Source organism: Ursus arctos, unplaced genomic scaffold (assembly GCF_023065955.2).
Source record: "Ursus arctos isolate Adak ecotype North America unplaced genomic scaffold, UrsArc2.0 scaffold_18, whole genome shotgun sequence".
Taxonomy (NCBI): Eukaryota; Metazoa; Chordata; class Mammalia; order Carnivora; family Ursidae; genus Ursus; species Ursus arctos.
The window spans coordinates 51262557-51283649 of NW_026622852.1; the positions used below are offsets into that span (position 1 = coordinate 51262557).

Consider the following 21093-nt stretch of genomic DNA (forward strand, 5'->3'; position numbering starts at 1 on the left):
TTTTTAATGAATTCATAAACGTTTAAAATTTTTTCAGTTTTTATTCCTAATAAGTAGATACAACCCAAAAAACAAAAGCTCTTTGGGGTCCTCAATAATTTTTAAGAGTGTAAAGAGGTCTAAGACCAAGAAGCTTGAGAGCCACTATCTTTACTGGTTCTTATGCCATGCCTGGATGTCCACTGGACGATCATCATGAGACAAAAAAGTGCAGTTACAGCTGTGTATGTGCTACATACCTGAAAACAAACACAAATAGAAAGCTTGGATACACACGAGAGTAACAGGCTTGCTGTCAGGTGATCAGATCAAGGCTAATTATAACTAAAACTATTTTACGTTCAAAAAGTGTTTTTGAATATGTGATTTCACTGAAACTGAGGGAGACACTTAGAGATACATATGTGACCTCCTTTCAGACAAATGGGCACTAATCATTAAATCAAAGCTCAGATGAACTCACTGTATGCTACCGGCAGATACCTTATATTCATAGATACAAACCACACAGGACTTCAAACTTCATTCTATGGTTCAGTAAGTCTTAGACCAAGTCAAAAGTTTGAATCTAGTTATAAGTTAAAGCAACTTCAATCTCCCTTCTCCAAAAAGATCTATGCCAACTCGAGAACTCAACCAGAAGACAATGGTCTTTGTTACAGCCTCACTTTTGAAACTCTCTGTAGCTTGATGATGCGACTTACTGATCCCAGCAGGTTCACAAATAGTCACCCAGCATCAACCACAGCTGTGGGACTGTGCTAGTGCTTCAAGAACACAGGAGGATGGCAGGATTCCCAGACAATGGAACGGGGACAGGGAATCCACAGAGGGAAAAACATGAAGTCCATAAAGTGTGAGCACATATATAGAGAATGGCAAGTCTTTGCATTTGGTAGGAGCCAAGAGTGTGTGAAGGGGAATAGTGGAAAATAAAATGGTCAGAGGTGGAAGGGGATACATTCTTCAAAGGCAGAGACAGTATCTATGTCAGGGCCTGGCACACAATAAAATACTGCCATACAAATAACTGACTAAATGAAGAGGAAATAGGGACACTTGGGTGGCTCAGTTGGTTAAGAGTCGACTCTTGATTTCAGCTCAGGTCATCATCTCAGGTCCTGGGCTCAAGCCCCGCATCGGGCTCTGTTCTGAGCTGGGAGTCTGCTTGAGGATTCTCTCTCCTTCTCCCTCTGCCCCTTCCCCTGCTCATGGGCATGCTCAGCCCACCCCGCCTCTCAAAAAACAAAGCTAAAAATAAATAAATAAATACATAAATAAATAAATAAATAAATAGGAAATAAACCATCTTCTGCTGTACTTTATCTTTTTTCCTCCCCCAACGAGGGGCTCAAACTTACAACCCCGAGATCAAGAGTCACACGCTCCACTGACTGAGCCAGCCAGGCGCCCCTGCCCTGCTCTATCTTGACGCCTTATGGCTATTCCCCACATAGAATAATCCCTGCTTCAGCTAAACTGGACTCTGCTCAGGTTACACCATTTGGCCAGAATGTCCTTCCCACTCCGTAAAATGTATACACTTCAAGGTCTAGTCTAGAATTTTCCCTGATCCCTCTCCTGAAACCCTGTAGTTCTGAAGGCTCTAATGATAAGTGTGATAAACATCTGTATTCCCCTTCTAGACAACGAGCTCCTTTAGGGAAGGAACATTCTATCCTACAAAGCGTGTAGTACATGTTTGATAAAGGCTGTTGGTGGCATGAATGAAGTTTGATGCAACACAGGTTAACCGTGACAGTACACGAGGTTGCACACCATCCCTGTATTTACCTTGGTTAATAGAACCTAATACACCATTCCTAGTTTTCCATTCAGACGACCCACCAGGGGATCCTGCCTCAACAACAACTACAAAGAGCAGCTAACATTTACTGAGTGTTTACCATATGCCAGACACCGTGCTCAGCACTTTAAATATGCTATCTCATCGAATTTTCCCAATGCCCTTTTGTTGCATATTATTATCCCCTTTTTACAGGTGAGAAAAACGAGGCTTAGAATGTCATCCTGCTAGTACAGCTGAACAACTACATCCTGCTACTACAGTTCTTAGGCTGGAGCTAGGAACTGAACCCACGTCTAATTCCAAAAATGTGCCCTTAATCACCACATAACCCTTTGGGTAAAAATGTTGCTTAGATGGGCTGTGAGTGTCCAAATCCATGGGCCATAACAGTATCTAAGGAGAACAGAATCATGCCTGGCCTTGCAAGAACAAAGAATCAGGAATAAAACCTAATTCTCTTCATTCTTTCTGTAAGACTCAAAGCTGGCTGCATAAGTAAGTCAAGGAGAAAAACTCTCCCTTAGCTTTCTACATCCATCACAGCTTTTTTTTTCCAAAGGCCTTTTAAGTCCCTAAAGCCTCATAAGCCCCAAACTTCTCTTCTATTAAACACTTCCCTTTGGCTACTAGTCATTTTTGCTGGTCTCTAAAAAATAATCAATAGGTGATATACTATAACACACACATGCACGCACGCATGCCCTCTGCAGTAATCTCGCCAAAGCCGTCAGGATCCCACAGTAGGATATGCCCTTCACTGAATGTTCCATGCTACAACCAGGGTAGGGATCCTTGCTGTCAGAGCCTAATTGATTAAACTCTTGGAGTCAGAGCCTTTCCACAGGGAGATTTCAGACCCTCAATAAATCAGGGTAATCTTGTTTTATTAGGTGATCAGAAAGAAACAGTTTCCGGTTTGTAGAACTTCTAAAAAGAGCAGAACACGGAACCAGGGCCTTTAGGCTCTGCTTTCTAGACCCTGTGCATCCCTCAGTCTTAACTTCCAGCACTCTCAGCCTTGCTCATTTCACTCCACTTCATTCATTCATTCCCTAACAGGTCAAGCTCCTTCTCAAGGCCTTCCGATGAGCAGTCCCTTGGAGAGGAACATTCTTCCCTTACTCACGAACTCCTTTTTTTTCTTCCTCAAGAAAGCTTTCTCCTCCTCTCACCAGCTCCAGTATCACCTGCTAGCTACTCTTATATATCCTTTGGAGCACCTATCACAACAGTGGGCTCCACGATGTGGGGCTCCTCTCTACCGTCTCTGCGCAATGGCTGGCCTAGAGGAGGACACCATCACTGCTTAGGGGATAAATAAACAAATGTGTGCCAAGAATGAAACCAACCACCTTTCAGAGGATAAAGCATGACCAGCCAAGGGTCTGGACCATTGGTTCATTACAGGTTTGCTCGCAAGTTAGGCTGATGATAGAATTCCCATCACTTCCTCTTCCTCCACTGTATCTTTGCTACTGTTGAAACACAGTAAAAGGAGCCAGGGCAGTTTTGACAATTTACATGACAAAATACCTAAGAACTGTAATATTTGATCAACACTGAGGCATCTCTCTCTCTGACTCTGGAGTCAGAGACTGAGGGCACACAAGCTAGAAGAGCCCTACCTCCCATCAGGGAATCACTGCAGAAATGTCACCTGATGCATTACCAAACCATTAGTCAGGGGCTGCAGGGTGGATTCTAGGGCCAGGAGCCTTCCAGAGGGATGCAAATCCCCGTGCCCTCACTTAGAGCCCATACGGGGTTTGTGGCTCGTCAAACATGTTTCCTTACTGCTCTAATGTACCAGTGTATCGCTTAATGAAAGTTCTTAATTGTAATTCAATTAATTACATACACAGAGTCCCCAATTACATTTTCCAATAAGACATTGGCTGTGGTACAGGTCTAAATGCACTTAACCAATTTCAATATATTAAGACCAATTTCCCTTGAATACTAATTACTACCTAATGATAAAATGAAAAGGGGGGAGCTTTCAAGAAAGGGGGAGAGCAAAAAATGCAATTCATGTGGAATTTTTCAGCCCACAGAGTGCAATTCAGACATTCATTACTGAAGAAGTAGGTGTGGCCAGGGCACAAGTTTGTCTCTGCTACAGGTCAGCACTGGTTTTGGCCAAGGTACCACCTACCCTTGCTGCTGGCCATTGCCAAAAGGGGCCTGTGGGAAGTCTAAGAGCTAGTGGGAAAGTAGGAATAATGGGGAGGGAAAAGGCCACCACACACATGCACAGACTAGCTGTGGTGTCTGGGCACACAGACAAATATGGGCCTGGCCAACACCTGCATTGTGCATACACATCACTATGTGCTCTTAGTACACACAATCTCATTTAATCCTCCTAACATCCCTACAGGATAGGGATTACCATCACATTTTACAGATGGGAAAATGAAGTTCACAGAGAAGGACTTGCCCAAGGTCACGGAGTGCCTGCAAACATCTTGCCTTGTCCACTACAACACATCACCAACCAGTTCACATTAACCAGAAAGCAAGAGGCACAAACACATAGGTATTCTTACATCGAGGATGATGTTTCTGTTTCATTTAAATACTGTTAGCATGCAGCAAAGCAGGGAGCTAATACCCGTATCTATATGGAAAAATCTTCACCAGTACAAAAATTCCTTATAGTGAACACTTTCCCCCCATCAAAGTCAGACACATAACTGGCTTTTGGCAGTAATTCAACCTAAAATTCAAACCATGGACACCACAGGTCATTTCTATTTGTAAATAGAATTTATTTGCATGATCACATTTTCTTTTGCATTTGAAGACTGCTGTTGTGCTATATAATAAAAGAGGCTTAAAGCCTTGGTATTTAAGTCACATGATAGAAATTGAGAGATTAGTAATCTATAGCTGAAGAAAGCCCCCAGAAGCCTAACGGAACCACCAGGGAGTCTCCAGGGCTGGCACAGAGCACATACAGGAGGAGGGATCAGCCCACTATGAATAAGCACCATGAAGAGGAACTAGAAACACACCAGGATTAGCAAACAGTCATTCACTGCCTATGGTTGCTTCCCCCCTTCCTATTTATTTAGTAGTATTGGGGGAGAGGGAGACCGGGCGGGGGGGAGCCCAAGTACCTCCATGAAGAAACATACGGGTGTAGACACTCAGCCAAATCCCAAATTGTCTTTAAAAGCTATCACATACTTGTCCCCTGGAGCCCTAGTGAGAAGCCTGCTAATGCCAGGGACTCGGGAGGCTCACCCTATCCAGGGTAATGGACTATACATGGCCACAGGCACCCAGATGGTCCCTGCCCTGGGGAGGGGTGGTGGTAGTCACAGTCCAGTGTGGGGATGGGTCAATCCATCCAGAGGAATCAGTGATCAGACTGAGGTAAGGAGAGACTCTTCCCGAGTGCAGGAAGCTGCCTCCTCTCCTGGTCTTCAAGGGGAAACTAAAGGAGCTGGAAGAGGCCTCCCACAGACTGAGACCCAGAGATACTCTCCCCTGCCACAGTCCACTTATCTAGGTGACTGTCCACCTTGAGCTGAGATCTTCCTCAGGATAGCCTTAAATTAAGGAAACTGAGGATTTCAGTAAGGCACTGGAAAAACAGAAGATCTCCTCGAAAAGGAAAGGAGATCAAAGGAGGTTGAACTGATGTCTAGAGAACAACTGAAGCCTATTTGTACGGCAACTTCTACTCAGGAAATGAAATAATCAGATTCAACGGTTGCACTAGACTTACTGGACAGAAGATACAGTTTTCTAGCCTTCCACCCCCGATTATTATTCATGCAATCCCACACAAATCACCCCTCAAAGCCTCACTTTCTTCTACAAAATAAAGATGACCAGCACAGCGGCCTAAAAGGTCATTACAATGGCAGTACTTGTATCTCATTTAATCCTCAAAAAACCCTTGTGAAATAGATTCAACCACCTTCATTTACAGAGGAAACTGAGGCTCAGAGAAGTGACACGATTTGTCTGATGTCAGGCTGCGGAGGCAGAGTGCTTTAAAAGTACTATGCTGAACTACGACAAGGACAGACTTGAGTGATCAAACGGTAAAGACACAGAGTCTGATATTTTGTTGGTACTCCATAAAATCAGTTTAAATTCAGGCCTGTTTTCCTGATGATGGTAAATTCCCGAGAAGTTGTGCAAAGAATAAGTTGGTTCGTGTTGGATTTTTCTTCTAAGGACCTGGATGGGCTATCTACATATGATCAGTGGGTAAGAGAAAAGGTCACTGGCAACATTTGGCACAAAAGGAAGGTGAGGCTCCGTTTGGTGCCAGGATTTATACAGACGCTCGGACAAGACTGGAAGTCTTCTACCGTTACATCCTCTCCAGAATGTACTCATGCCTCCTTCTGGTCTGACTCCAGCTTCTGGCAGACACTTGGCTGAAGGATGTAGTAGATTATCAGACAAGAATCCAAACTAGAAAGCTCAAGGACTTTGGCTTGTCATTTTCTTATTTAGGCCAAGATCCAAGCACAAATGTTAGCTCTCAGTCCCTAAGCAGAAATTCTTGTCCTATCAGCTTCATTAGCAAGCTTTTCTCTCATAGAGTATAAGACAATTGTCACCACAATTCGTAGGATTGAAAATTTAGGTTATTTTATCAACATCTCAGGGTGGGCTTTGGAATCAGACAGCTGACTTAGAATTCTGGTCCTATCACTGGCTAGCTAACTTTGCACAAGTCACAACCTCTCTCCACAATTAGAATAGTATCTTGTTAGGGTAGTTGTGAAAATTATAAGAGAGTGTTTGCAAAATGTCTAGCACAATGCCTTACAATAGAAGGCCTGAATAAGTGATTTAAGAAACATCTTTTTTTTTTTTTTAAGATTTTATTTATTTATTTGACACAGAGAGAGAGACAGATAGCGAGAGAGGGAACACAAGCAGGGGGAGTGGGAGAGGAAGAAGCAGGCTCCCAGCGGAGGAGCCTGATGTGGGGCTCGATCCCAGAACGCCAGGATCACGCCCTGAGCCGAAGGCAGACACTTAACGACTGAGCCACCCAGGTGCCCCTAAGAAACATCTTTTGATGTGGTTGGTATAAAAAGTTATGACCATCCCTCCTTGGAAAAAAAAAATGGAAAGACTTATATCCAGCCTTGTGGCAGTGTGCGCAATCAGATGGTTTTACTTAGAAGGTACACATCTCTCCTGGGTCACCAAAGAGTGGAAAGTAAACTGCTTCTAAGTTCTCTGGTCTTATGACACAGACTTACAGACTTGCCTGCCCTCCATTCCCCTTCCTCCCTCCATTCTGTATCAGTTCCTCCCCCCATCACACACCTCCTTGAGGGCCCCGACAGGTCTGTGATTCCAGACCTCCACATCTGTGGCCCATCTACTCTGTCAGCCACAGAACGCTGTTTTCATTATTTATTAATTATAGTTAATGTTTACTGAGTGTTTATTAGGTGCCAGGCACCATTCTAAGAGCTTTACGATTATTAAAACTTACTGAGTCCTATCACCCTTATGAAGGCAGATAAACTACCCAAGAGAGGTTAAGTAAATTGTCCAGGGTCACACAGCCAGTAACTGACAGGGCCAGAATGTGGACTGCAGCAATCTGGCTCAATAGCATAGTCTCTTAAACACTGCATAATAGATGCTCATAATTTAGTTCACCTCTAAAATGGCTTTATGGACAGCAAGCCTGTCCTGATCAAACATACCCGTAGAAGCAAAAAAAATTCTATTTCTGAAATATTTTGTTTCAATCCAACTTCTTAATATGTAGCTATGGGAGAACAATATTTGTTTCATTGGAATTTCTACTTAAACAAAAGATTTAAAAACCTTCTCTAGAAAATGAATAAATTGCTTTTATAACTTACTTCCATTTTACGAATATCAGTTATAATATTCCACTGATTCCAAACCACTGACTGCCTTGTGCCCTTTGTAAATGCTGGAAAGGGCTTCTTTTATGAACATTGTGATTTTAACTCAGAGTGAGAAAACTGGAATTCTTTGAAGAATGAAAGAAAATGACACGGAGGGAGGGATTACCCACTTAAATCAGGTAAAAAAAAATTAGATAAGCAAGTTACAAAAGGGGTGTGTTGTTATAATTCTCCCTTTGGTGTGCCATGGTGTAGCACTATACATAGTTTGAGATTTTAAGTGTCATAAGGATTGTTAAACTAAGAGCTAATCTTATTTTTCTTTTTAAGATTTTATTTATTTGACAGAGAAAAAGCATGAGAGACAGAGAGAGAGATAGAGCACGGGCAGGGGGGAGGGGCAGAGCGAAAGGGAGAAACAGACTCCCTGATGAAGAGAGCCCGATACAGGGTTCGATCCCAAGTCCCTGGAATCATGACTTGAGCCTAAGGCAGACGCTTAACTGACTGAGCTACCCAGGTGCCCTAAGAGCTACTCTTACTATGTAATCTTTATCTGTGTGAACTTAACTTTATTGCTTGTTTACTTTTTCGTCTTAGAAAGTCATGCATACTCATTATAGAAACTCTGGAAAGTATAAGGAAAGTATAAAGAGGAAGGAAAATTAATTACCCAGAATCTTGTCAACCAGAGACAACCACTATTAATATTTTGTCATTTTCCTTCTATTTTTTGTTTTGTTTTTACATACTTGATATTAGTTTGTATGTGTTATTTTATATCTTCAATATTTTTCCTCCTTAATATTACATCAAAAGTTATTTCTCCCATTGTGAAAACTCTCAGTACACACCTTATAATGGCTGAACAATATTTCATATTTCCTGAGATGATTATCCTTTTAATCTGTAATTGGGGCAAATTATCTTGACTGTTTTGTTTTGTTTTGTTTTAAGTAGGCACCATGCCCAGTGCATGGCTCAAACTCGCAATTGTGAGGTCAAGACCTGAGCTGTGATCGAGAGTCAGATGCTCAACTGACTGAGCCACCCGGGCACCCCTTGACTGGGTTTTTCTAATGTCACACTAACCTTGTACTCTTTGAATAAACCCAAGTTGGAACTGGATTCAGTTTAATATTTTGTTTAATTTTAATTTTCTGTGTTGCATAGTCTTTATTAGGGTTTGGTAACAAGACTAAGATAGTCTCTCAAAATGTACTAGAGAGTGCCACTTCTTTTTCTATTCTTTGGAACAGCTGATGTAAGACTGGAGTTATTTCTTCCTTAAGTGTTTGGTACAACTAGCCAGTGAAATCATCTGGGCCTGATTTTTCTTTGTGGGAAGGTTTCCAATTGTGAACTCAATTTTCAAAATAGTTACGGGTATACTCAAGTTTTCTATTTCTTCTTGTGTCAATTTTGGTAAGTTGACTTTTTTTTTAAAGGAATTTGTCTTTTTCATCTACATTTTCACAATTTTTGGTATGGAGGTTTTCAAAATAGTTTCATATTACCTGTTTAATAACTGCAGATCCTTGATAATAAAAGCATATCTCCTTTTTATTTTATTACCATTTGTTTCTGTTATTTCTCTTCCTTGTCTTTGATCTATTTGATCAGAGGTTTAGTAATTTATTGACTTTTTCCAAGAACTAAAATTTTTGGTTTTGATGTCCCTAAATCTTCTATTTCCTTAATTTATGCTCTTTATTGCTTCCTTCCTATTATTCTCTTTACGTTTCTTTATTTGGTTTCTTTTCTAATTTTTTGAGCTGAACGCGTAGCTTACTACTTTTTGGCCTTTCTTCTTTCGTAATATATGAATTTGAATGCTATAAAATTTCCTTTAAATACAGCAGCCCTCAAATTCGGATGATGTCAGGGTAAAATTGTTTGTAGGTATTGATCTCAGTTCTTTTGGTTCAATCTTCTCCCACATATAGGCCATTAATTATTTTCTATCTTATGCTTTCTGATGACTTTATGGTGATGATTTGCATATTTTAATCAGCTTTTTAAGTTACCTTCAGTGGGAGAATTTGTTCAAATTACTTGGTCTGCCTTTACCAAAATGTGATGTGCTCTGCACAATTTTCCAATATAGGAATATACCTTAAATTATCTAACTACTCTTCTAGTGTTAGATAATATAAATATCTAACAACTATCATTATACATATATATTTTTTGCATTTCAGATTTTTTTCTCCTTAAGACAGATTTCCAAAAGCAGAAATGCTGGGGAAAACATTTTTAGGTCTCTTGATACTTTCACAGTTATATTAACTTGCATTAGTCACTGGTGTTTGAATATGCCTGTTTCTCCTCCACAATAAGGACTCTTTTTTAAATACCCAGCTTATTTGACATGTGAAAAGTATTCCACTGTTGCTTTAAAATGTTTTTATCTTATATTGTTGATAGGGATAAACATTCTTTGTTTACTACTTATTTGAATTTTTGTACCATTTGGGAATCCAATTGATTTTTATTTCTTTGCATATTTATATTAGATACTTATAACTGGCTGCAGACTGTGGGGATACCAACCTTCTGCCTTTGAGAGTTTGTTGCTAAATGCAAAGATCATGTTTCACCATCCTGGTGAAATTTGTGCAGGTCTCTCCAGCAGAGGCTATCAGGGCCCCTGGTCAATGAATAGCAAGCTGGTCTTGCTTAGAGGGTCAAAGTGGCATGACTAAAAACTGCCACTCATTCGCTCATTCAATCTATATTTACTAGGCTCCTACAGTACTGGCCTATAGTGGATGATGAGTAAATGTTTGCTGAAATAATGAGGGACAATGTGTATGGGTCAAGAATACCCTCACAGACCCGACAAACTAATGGGGGAGAGAGACATCAAATGATCATTGAGAAAAATATATAATTATAAGCAGAAATATATATAATAAAGAAAAAGTCGTATACTCTGTGACAGAATAGAATAGGGTACCCAAGTGAGGAATGGATCATGTTTAGGTGAGGGAGGTGGGGTGATCACAGGTGGCTTCTTTGAAGATGTGACACTTGAATTTAGACAAAGGATGAGAAACAGTTAACCAGAGCGGGGGAAAATGTGTTCCTCATAGAAGAAATAGCCTGTGTAAACGGTCCAAAGCAGGAATGACGGCAGAGAGTTGGCTGCCATAATCTCAGTTTTCACGTCCTTGTCCCTTGAGTCAGTGGGAGTGTAGAGGAGGGAGTGGCAAAGATTCACAACATGGAAACTAAAGAGGAAAGGAACTGAAGTTTTAAAAAGGTTTACAGCATAGCTCTAGGAACCATTACACTGTTTCCTGCTAAGGAGTATGCAAACAGAATTTTCTAAAACTAGAAGTCTGAACAGTGATACTGACAGGGCCAGTTGTTTTATATAAAAATAGTCTTTGCCTCAGAAAAGGCCTCATATTTATTTCTAAGCTGTTTCCAGGGCTGCTCCTAATTTAAGAAGATACAGCTTAACAGAAAAATATTAATCACACAGTGCTAAACAGGATGCAGACTTTTTACCAAAATGCATAAAATCAATCATTTCACTTTAGGACACACTTTTGGCACAAAGGCTGAGATCTGCCTTGGAAAACAAAGTCATTTCAAATCTGCCTAGAGAAGCCAGACCAGTGAGTGTTCCCAAACACAGGACTCCTAAGCATGTTTGCAACGGACAAAGCGGGCATGGAGCGAGGAGGCCAACGTACTGTTCTCTCGGACCAAGCAGAACTCCCATGCGCTCTGACTCTCCAAAGTGCTCTCCAGGTCCACGGCGACATTGGGCTCACTCTGCTTCTCCAGGCGGTACTGAGGGCCTGGAAGATCAAAGGGGCAGGAGGAGGGGAGGAAGTCTGAAACAATGAATTTAACATTGAAAAAACACCACATACTGGCGAAAAGCTGATAAAGCATTAGGGAACCGCTGAAGTCTGTCTGGGGGGGTCTAGCTATCCAAGATGGAAGAGTTTGGGTTTTTTTTTTTTTTCCCACAAGGTTTTACAAACTTGTCTGCTCTATTATCAGCTCCGTTTTTGTTCAGCTCCCCCAAACAAGGTGAGAGGTAGATGGCTTTTGAGCTGGCCTGACTTGGTATCACAACATGGTTACATGGTTTCTCAGATATGAGCAAGTAACCTGCCCTCTCTGAGCCTCTGTTTCCTAATAAAATGGGGGGATACTTATACCTTAAGGATTATTGTGAAGATTACAGATGATACAGGAAAAATACTTAATAATGCACCTGCCTCATAGGAGGCACTCCTACAGAAGTACTTATTAAGAATCATTATATATAATGACTAACCAATTATAAGCAGGAATAAAGTATGGTTAGAACTCTAATATGACGACAGCCCAAATTTTTTAAAAAATTTAAAAAGCAGGTGAGGTAAAACAAAAAATCTCTGATTTCTGGGTTATGGTAATAGACAGTGGCTGCTGATTCATGTTTTTGTTGAAACATTCACGAAAACACAAAGACATGGGTTCAATAATACTGAAAACCAGGACTACTAGCCAGCCTGTGTCACACAGGGGGTTCTGGCAGATCTTAATAAAACACTGGGGCATTTTATACATTTATTCATGTATTTCTTTGTCAAGCCAAATGACAATCTTGTTCTTCTCAGATAACACCCAACGGGTCCAATGATCAGATTGAAAAGACTGCTCCTGTTGTTAATGGTTATTGAAAAGATTAGAGGCATAAGAAACTGTCTTATTATTTTGACTATGAAAGGTGTGTTTGGTCAGACAAGAGGGGATGTGTAAGAGATCTGAGGAAAGCATCAGAGGCCTTCCGGGGCTCCCAGGCGGAACTTATTTTTAGATATGTTCTTCAGCTGTTGTCAACTTGTTGTTATTCACATCCAGTACTACTCCTTCACTAGTCGGAGGCATTTCATTCACCTCCTCCATGTCATTCTCCTCCCCTATGTTCTACATTCATCGAGAGCACTGTCATGTCATGTCAGTTTCATGGGACAGTCTATCTTTTCTCTAATTGGTATGTCATTAGCAAGTCTCAGAGTTCTTACACATGCTGGATCTTCTGTACACTACTTATAGCTCCTAAACTTTTACTAAGTCAACAATGCTCAAAACACTTACCTAACTGTTTACACAAATACTCAGAAGCCTACACAATTCACATAAACTCTAATACACTATATTCAGGTTAAGAGGGTACTGTATTTCAACATTATACACAGTTAAATTTTCATTTCAAAAGTATTTAGCAAATAAAGGTATGGAAACACTGGTAATTCCTAGTCTCCAATATCTGTCACCTATCACTGACATTTGTCAATTAACCAGGCATGTTTGCTGAGGATTCCTGATGCCTCCACACTCACTGGGGGAAAGTAATCACAGAAAAATCGTGCCCAGTTGAACTGTCAGAAAACTGGTGAGAAGATTCCTATGCACCCTCTCCTTTCCCTCCTTTCCCCTCCTAGAACCCACCTTTCATAGCTGTGGGCCTCTTCAAGCCCTTTAGGGGAAGGGAGTTCCCACCGAACCTAGAGAGCTGCTTTCTAAGACACCGGCCTGTTAAACTATCTTGGACTGCCCCACCCCCAGTACCTCCCAGCAACACAGTGTGCCAGACACTGACATCCACCTCTATGAATTTACAGTGAAATTGGGTACAGAGTTTAGCTCTAATAATTCACTTTTTTATGATGGCCAAAATTTGGGAACACACTAAATATAACAACAGGGGCCTGGTTAAACAAAACAGTGTGAAAATTCATAAAGATATTAAAAGTGATGCTGCAAAAATACTTAATTTTATAAAGCATGTTTATAATATGCTACTTTATGAAAACAGCAAATTATAACACAATACATGTAGGAAGATTGCAATTGTGAAAAAATACGTGTAAAGTCACAGGGGAAAAAAAAGACCACAAGGTTATTTCCAGCATGTGAATAGTGCTTACACTGGATGGTGGAATAATGAGTGTTTTTTATTTTTCCTTAGTGTTCTTCTGTACTTTTCACATTTCCTATAATAAATAAAGGCTACTTTTATAATTTAAAATACATCATATATACTTACAAGTCCTCTGATTTCTTACTATGCCATTTTTCTGAGGATACTATAATCATCACACATTGTGGATTCTCTAATGGATCTCTCCCACGTGATAATTTAATCAAAACCAGACATTTATCTGTTTATGTAGATCGCTATTTGCATCTTAAGTAACCCTGCAACCTAGGCTTGCTTAGTCTGACTCTGAGGGCAGTGTACAGGGGGCTGGGCTTCTCAAGCTGTCTGCCTACCTGACAGCTGGACTGTAAATAAGCCACCACTTTCCTGATCGCTGGGAGTCAAGGCCTGGCTGCATCCGGGTGTATATCAGGGTGGTCTCCTTTGCACTCTTTCCTTCCAGTCTCTGCGGCTGCCTGGGAAACAATGACGAGGGAAACCAGGGGAGGCAGGGAGTACTGGGAAGGGTTCCTAGTCCTTAAACATGATGAGCCTCCTACATCATTCTCAAAGCCATAACTGTTATCATTCAACATTACTCTTGTTTCCTGGGTCTTGCAGATAGTAGCTTTAGGATTTTATCCTTGAAACCTAATATGATGATGACTCTCACTTACTGAATGGCCATTATATGCCAAGCTTTCTACATGTTACCTTAGTGTATGCTCACAACAACTCTAAGAGGCAGATATTATTATCCCTATTTCACAGATGGGGACCCTAAAGGTTGGCAGGGTGAAGTAACTTGGCCAAGATCACAAAGGTAGGAAGTAGGGCAGGGGAAATAAAACCCAAGGGTCTTAGGCTCTAAAGCCTCTGTGTTTTAAACCTTTTTTCCTCTAGTAAATATAAATTACTGGCCAATTATAAAGAGGCCATAGTTTATACCATAAGTATAGATTTTTGCAGATTTGTAGTTTCATTTGGGTTCTGAATCACTTAACTTGTGGTTTCTGTAAATTCAAAATGAAAATGACCTGAAATAATTTATTTTTATGAAATCCATACATACTGATTATCCTGTCCAACGGCTGTATCCTGGGTCCTTAAGAAGACAGGATCACTTTATTTTTCCATCCATCCAGGAAGACTCTCTCCCTTCATCTTTCCTTAAGAATATTCCGACATATGCCCAGTTTTGTCATTAGCTGAAATTTTGAGTGTCATTTTCTGCCCTGGGTACTCTCCTTGTTCTTCCACAAAAGCTAATGACCAAGTTGGAAACCCATTTCTGAGCTTAGCAAAGGACTATTCGGGTCTTGACTTTGGGGAAGGCAGGGCGGCTAAGCTGCAGATGAGACTTGAGATCAAAACCCAAATGGAAAACTGCCTCTTACAAATATCAATTTCACTCTTAATTCTTACGCAAACAGTGGATAAAATATCTCACACAGAAAGACTGTTGCACACATTTTCCTCCTCTGAAAAAGCCAGATGGATAACTTCAGGCTACATCATGTAACGAGAGGCAGGGTATGTATGAGAAGCAATATAACCTGGTGGTTAAGGGCATGGACTTGGGGCCAGATTGCCTTGCTCTAGTCCTGGCTGATCAACTTAGCTATATGACTTTGGGGCAACTCAATCTCTCTGTGTCTTCATCTGTAAAATGGGAAAAATAATACCTCACAGGCCTATCTGAGGATTTGATGAGTTAATAGTTAAAAAGCAGTTAGAATAGCATCTGCTACATTAATAGTGTTATAGAAGTGTCAGCTATCCACCACAGCCTCCTCATGGGACTATAACAATACTAAGATATCGTAACATAGCAGGACCTGCTACTGTGTAGTGTGCCAGGTACTGTGCTAGGCCTTTTATACAGATCATCTGATTTATCACCCTAGGATGTAAAGAATATGAATTCCATTTCATGCAGGAAGAAACAGGGACTTACAAAGGCTAAATAATGAGCTCAAGGTCCCATACGAAATGGAAGAATGAGGATTCATAGCCAGGCTGCCCCAGCCTGGACTCTGTAATATGTACAAACCATACTGCTTCACTCATAACATGTTCTTAATAAATGTCTGATGATCATAATCAAGATTATGATAACCCAGACCTACGAGATCTATCAACCTATAGTTTCTAACAAATTCTTAATTTTCATGCAGCTAACATGGGAGAAAAAGAAAAAATAGCAGCCAAAACCACTTTAAAAAGACAAGCTGTGAGGTCAGTTTCTATTAATATATTTTTGCCAAGGAAATGATTATATAAAATATAAAAGCCTCCTTCACACTGAACCGGACATAGTTTTCACGGCAACATCCACCTTTAGAAAGAGGTTTTTTAAAATGTCACAGCTGTGCATGAAGCCACATGCCCTCTACTTCACAGTGGATGTGGACACAAAAGGAAGATTCTGGGAAGCAGTTACTGTGCAGTGACAGGAAAACCTGCTTGGGCATTCCAATGATGTATTTATTGCAGTAATACCATGTCACCGGATGGTCTAAGAACAAAATACTGCTCCGGGCACTTTGGGAGGGATCCAACTTATAACACCCAGGCAGGATTTTTATGGGATTTCGTAAACCTGAGGCAAACACCTCAGCACATAAGTTTCAAAGAAAATCTGAAGTATCTGTTGGATGGTGGATACATACGTGGTCAGTCCAGCTTCCTCTATCCCTTCAATCCTAGACTGAAACATAAAAGGTTTTAGCACATAATTCCTTAAGAGCTGAGAGCCAGCTGAGAGTTGGAATCCAGTGGGAAGCAAATGCAGAAGCCCGAAGAGAGGGACCATTGCCTCAATCGCTCTGCATCTTACTTCTAAAGACAGAGGGGAGAAACTTCCTTCAGAACTCACTCTCAGGAAAAAGCTGCACTTTCTCGGAGCAACTGGTTTGCTCTTTTCTATCTTTAGACAGTTTAACATAAATCTTGTAACTAACTGATAGTTTCCCTTTCTCCTTTGCCTGTGAGGAAGCCCAGCACTAAACATGTGATCCAACCATGCTGACTGGGCATGCATTTCTCTGACAATTAATCTTCCGGATCTTTATTTTCTTTTCCTTTCATGTCATCTTTCAATTCATGTATTTTTATCGTATTATAAGGATGTATATATACCAAATGCTCTTTGGCTTGAAGTGAGATATAAATGAATTAACTTTCACTATTATTGCTGAGCACCGGAACAAGTTTGAGGACCACCTGTCTGAAGAAAAATGATGAAGTCAAAGGTTGAATACTTCCATGGATGTGCCTTCATGTCAGTCATTTTCCATTCACCAGCTTAAAGAGCTGCTTTAATCTGAAAGAGCTTCTTGTAGCCAGAAAAAGATGAAGTATGAGCCAGTAAGAGGAAAGGACTGGATTCCAGGTGTTCGCGCACTCTCAGGGAGCAACAGGGCCAGACACGCATTCTGGGGAAGTTACTTAGTCTCTGTGTTATTTTCTCATCTGTGAAATGAGGATAACAGAACCTCCCTCAGAAGGCTGCTGTAAAGATGAAGTGAGACAATCCTTGACTCCTTCGGCACCAGCGCTCTGTGACGGCACCTACTATTGCTAGTACAGGCCGGAACAGAGCCAACTGAGATGAGGTGCAGGCAGACCCCTAAGCCAAGAGTTCCAACAGGCTAACAGCCCCATGAAGGAAAGATACATGATGGCAGGGAAAGTTGGCCTCAAAACAGATGTCATATCCTTTCTCATGTGTGTCCAAGGTAGGGGTGTAGGGGTGCAGGGTGGGAGAGGGTGCATATCTATTTAAACAATCTTGCTTTTAGGCTACAAGATTAGACACTTGTTCAGCAGCCAGATTGCTAAGGTTCCCTAGGTTCAGGTTCAACAGAGATAGTCTAAAAATGATGAGTAAAGGTCATGGAGCCAACCATGGCAGCACAGATATCAAAGGACAGACAATGTGACAATGCCATCCACGCATCCATACCAACAAACGTATCCTGAGCCTCAACAAGGACCCAGCCACAGAGATGAATGATCAGTGATTCCTGCCCTCAAGTAGGCTGGGGGAGGTGGCAGGACACACAGGAGCAAAGGGCCCAAGTCAGTGCTCCTTCTCAGGCAGAGCTAGATGAGGTGCTGTGAAAGCACAGAAAAGGCAAACAACGAACTTCCTCTACCCCGAGTTGGAAACATCTGAGCACAGTCTTGAAGGAGGACTCAGAGCCAGTGAGGCAGGGAAAATACCGCATTTCTACAGAGGAAACAGCGCGTCAAAAAGCAAGGAGGTACTAAAGAACCCACACAGACCAAGAGAAATTCAGTGTGGAAAAGGCCTCAGTTCTGTTGGGGTGCGAGGGGAAGTGGGCTGGGATGCTTGGCCCAGACTGTTGGTCAAGGTCTGTTAGTAACAGATGCTAACAGAGCAGGGAAGCGACATAATCAGCTTTACACTGTAGTAAGATTCTTCTGGTGACACTGTGGACAATGGGTTGGAGGAGTCTGGTGGCAGGGAGGCCCATTCGAGGCAAACTGTGCCAAGCCTGGCCTGCTCTATGGCAGGGGCTGGCGGAATCCCGAGTTCCTCACTGAGCCAAAGCCACCACTGACAAGCTGATGCTGTCAATATCAGAGCTCAGACCCAACATCAGCTATTCTGAAATGTCTGCATTTAGTGTCCGTGCCATCGCTTATAACTCTTCCTCTAGGGGAGACTATAATCATTTTCTGCTTGATCTTAATGTAAGCACTGAATTATATTCAAGTGATAGCCACTGTAGCCTTATACTCCCTCTGAGGCTCAGATTGGATAATTTGGAATTTAAATAATAAAAAAGGAACAAGCTGACATGACAATAAGGTCACACTTTAGCCTCTTCTGAGCCAATACACAATTTGCTCTCAGTGAAACAGCCGAATATAATCAAATTAAATACAATTCCTATTACAAAAGAAGAAAGACCAAGGCTGTTCCAATAAACCAATTCTCCTGCCTAGTTAAACTGCAAAACCTTCAGGAAAGGTTTTGAAAGCATGACCCATCAGTTCTAATTTTTAAAACTTATCCTTTCAGTCAAGACTAGAAAAAGGCCCATTCCAACTTTTATCTTTACTACAAAGTGCTGTTATCTTGGCCTGATGTCAGGAGCTCTATCTCTCTTTCTGCTGACAAGCAGAGACGAGAAAGATAAGATTGGAAACGAATCTCACTTCTCTGAGTAAATAAATAATCAATACTCATCTAAATGTAAATGAGAAGAGAGCCCCCTCTGATAACAGCACTCTTATCAGAGAGCCAATTTTCTTCAGACATTTGGCCTCAACCAAATCACCATCATTCAGCCCCAGCCTAATGGCAAAAAATCGTAACTAAATTGAACCGATCACCAGAGATCAACTAAGTTCGGCCCTGGCCACTTCAGGTTCAAATGTTTGGGAATGCAATTTTGCCCCCATTAACTTTCAATAGCAATGAAGAACAGACTGGTCAAGGGGCCAGTCTGTGCAATAAACAGACCCCAGAATGGGGGTGGCTGGAGGATGAGGAGTGGGCTTAAGTGTTTAAACAAGGCCAGAATGGTGGCCAACCCCAAAACCATGCAGGGAAGGCTCCTGCCGTCCTGGTGGGGAGATGGTATTCTTTGCTATCATCACAGGCCTGGCTGAAATTGAGAAGACATTTAATTTGCCTGATGATGATGGTTAACTTTATTAAAACATGTAAATAAAGGAAAAAAAAGATATTAAAAAGCTACGGTAGCTAAAAATAACAACGTTCAAATGATCAATTTCCTCCAAGTAATTTGTATCAGACTTACATCTGACCCAGCAGTGCCGCACTGACCTGATTTTACTGAAATAAGACGCCGTCTACAAGACAAATCACTTTAAAACCACTGCGCTGGGGTTTCCATTTCTTTGCTGCAAGACTCAATTCACTGCTGATGAGAGTATTGGGGAAATTATGACCATTATTGATAGGACAGCAAAACCACTTTTACACAGTAGTCTTCAAGTTGACAGAAAGCTTGTAGTGGACCATTAATGAAGGTGTCAGCTAGAATCAGAAATTAAAAACAAAGGCTGGGAAAGGCCTAATTTTTAGAGCATGTTAAGGACACCAGAAAAACAGAAAAAGCAGACATTCATTCTCTTAAGAGTAATAGGGCCTAAGCAAGGATCAGCTGAGGAGCAGGCTGTTTGCCTACAATTAGGGAAAGGAAATAGGGCCTCTTTTTTTGCCTGGCCCTGGAGCTCCTAGAGCATAGTTTCTCAACACTATCTGCTTCAAACCTTTATTAGCCAAAGGAGGCCATGACTGTGTAAGACAGAACCATTTTTGAGAATTTTTGACTAGTTTTACCATCTCTGCTCCCACTGAGTATCTAATCCCAGAAGGTGGACATGCAGTGGTTAGACAATGGTTCTGGAGTCAGAAAGACCTTGATTAAAATATTGGCTTTTTTACAAGCTATGTGACACTGGGCACATCAGCTGATCTAAACCTTTGTGGAGTAACTGCAAAGATTATGTGTGACGCGATGTCTACGACATAATAAAACACTCAATAAGTGTTATTATACTGCTATGCAAATTTAACAAAATCATCAATTTACTCTTTCTTAATACAACAGTGAGCGACACTGAGGATTTTCCTGGCCCTTAACAAAGCACTTTATGTGCATTAGCACTCTGAATCATAAAACTCTACGAGGGAGGCCCCATTATAATCCTCTTTTTACAGAGGAGAAAAAAAATGTGGAGCAGTTAAGTCATGTGTCCATAGCATGGCCAGGACAAGAATTCAGATATATGATTCCAGAGCCTATGCTCTTAACCACACTATTATGCCGTATTCCAGAAAGAGCATGTTATAATCTTCTTGATTTGGGGGTTGGAAAAAAGAATTATAAGGTTGAGATGATTTATTGGCTCAGAAAGCAGTAAAGGTGTTGGGTGGGAAACGAGGTGGGAAGAGAGAGAGTAGTTGGTCTAATGGGGCTCAAAACTGAGGGCTCCCCAAGCCCTCACAGCAGGCACCCATTCGATGGGCACTTAAAGTAAACACCGGCTGCTTGCCCTGTTTTTCAGGGTGGAGGGGGACTTTTTTCTAAGTTAAATGATTTACAGAGTCACTGCCTCAATCCACAGTTCTGAAAGTATGATTTCTTTAGGGTTTAACTATACCCATTTCTAGTCTTGTTACAACTTTTTTATTGCGATAGAAAACATTTACTGGAAATATGTTACTGCTATTACCAGGTCATAAAATAAAAAGAAAAATAGTTTATGTATTGCCATCATTTCCAATCATCAATCAGAAAGTGCCAAGAGGAGGAAAGGAAAGGGCGTACAGCCGAGATTTCCTTCTTTGTGTAGGAGAAAATGCAGGAGCATCATAATTCTTTAGAACAAATTTCTTCTTGAATACCCAGTCTCACAGATGGGCTCCCGGGAGGAGTAGGGAGGCACACCTTTTGGCATCTCCCCTCCTCTCTGCAGCC

At 41.2% G+C, this 21093-nt stretch overlaps 1 protein-coding gene across 12 annotated transcripts in view; it reads right to left on the reverse strand.

The window, feature by feature from the left end:
• The window catches only part of MAPKAP1 (MAPK associated protein 1), a 237004-nt gene that overhangs the window by 49626 nt on the left and 166285 nt on the right, over positions 1–21093 (reverse strand). For 10 of the 12 annotated variants that reach the window (XM_026513965.3, XM_057313762.1, XM_044389603.3 and 7 more), the window contains one exon: positions 11382–11489. The exons of the other annotated variants lie outside the window; for them this stretch is intronic. In XM_026513965.3, coding sequence (XP_026369750.1) covers positions 11382–11489 — 108 coding nt within the window. The remainder of the gene's footprint in view (positions 1–11381; positions 11490–21093) is intronic. 12 annotated transcript variants of the gene reach the window in all.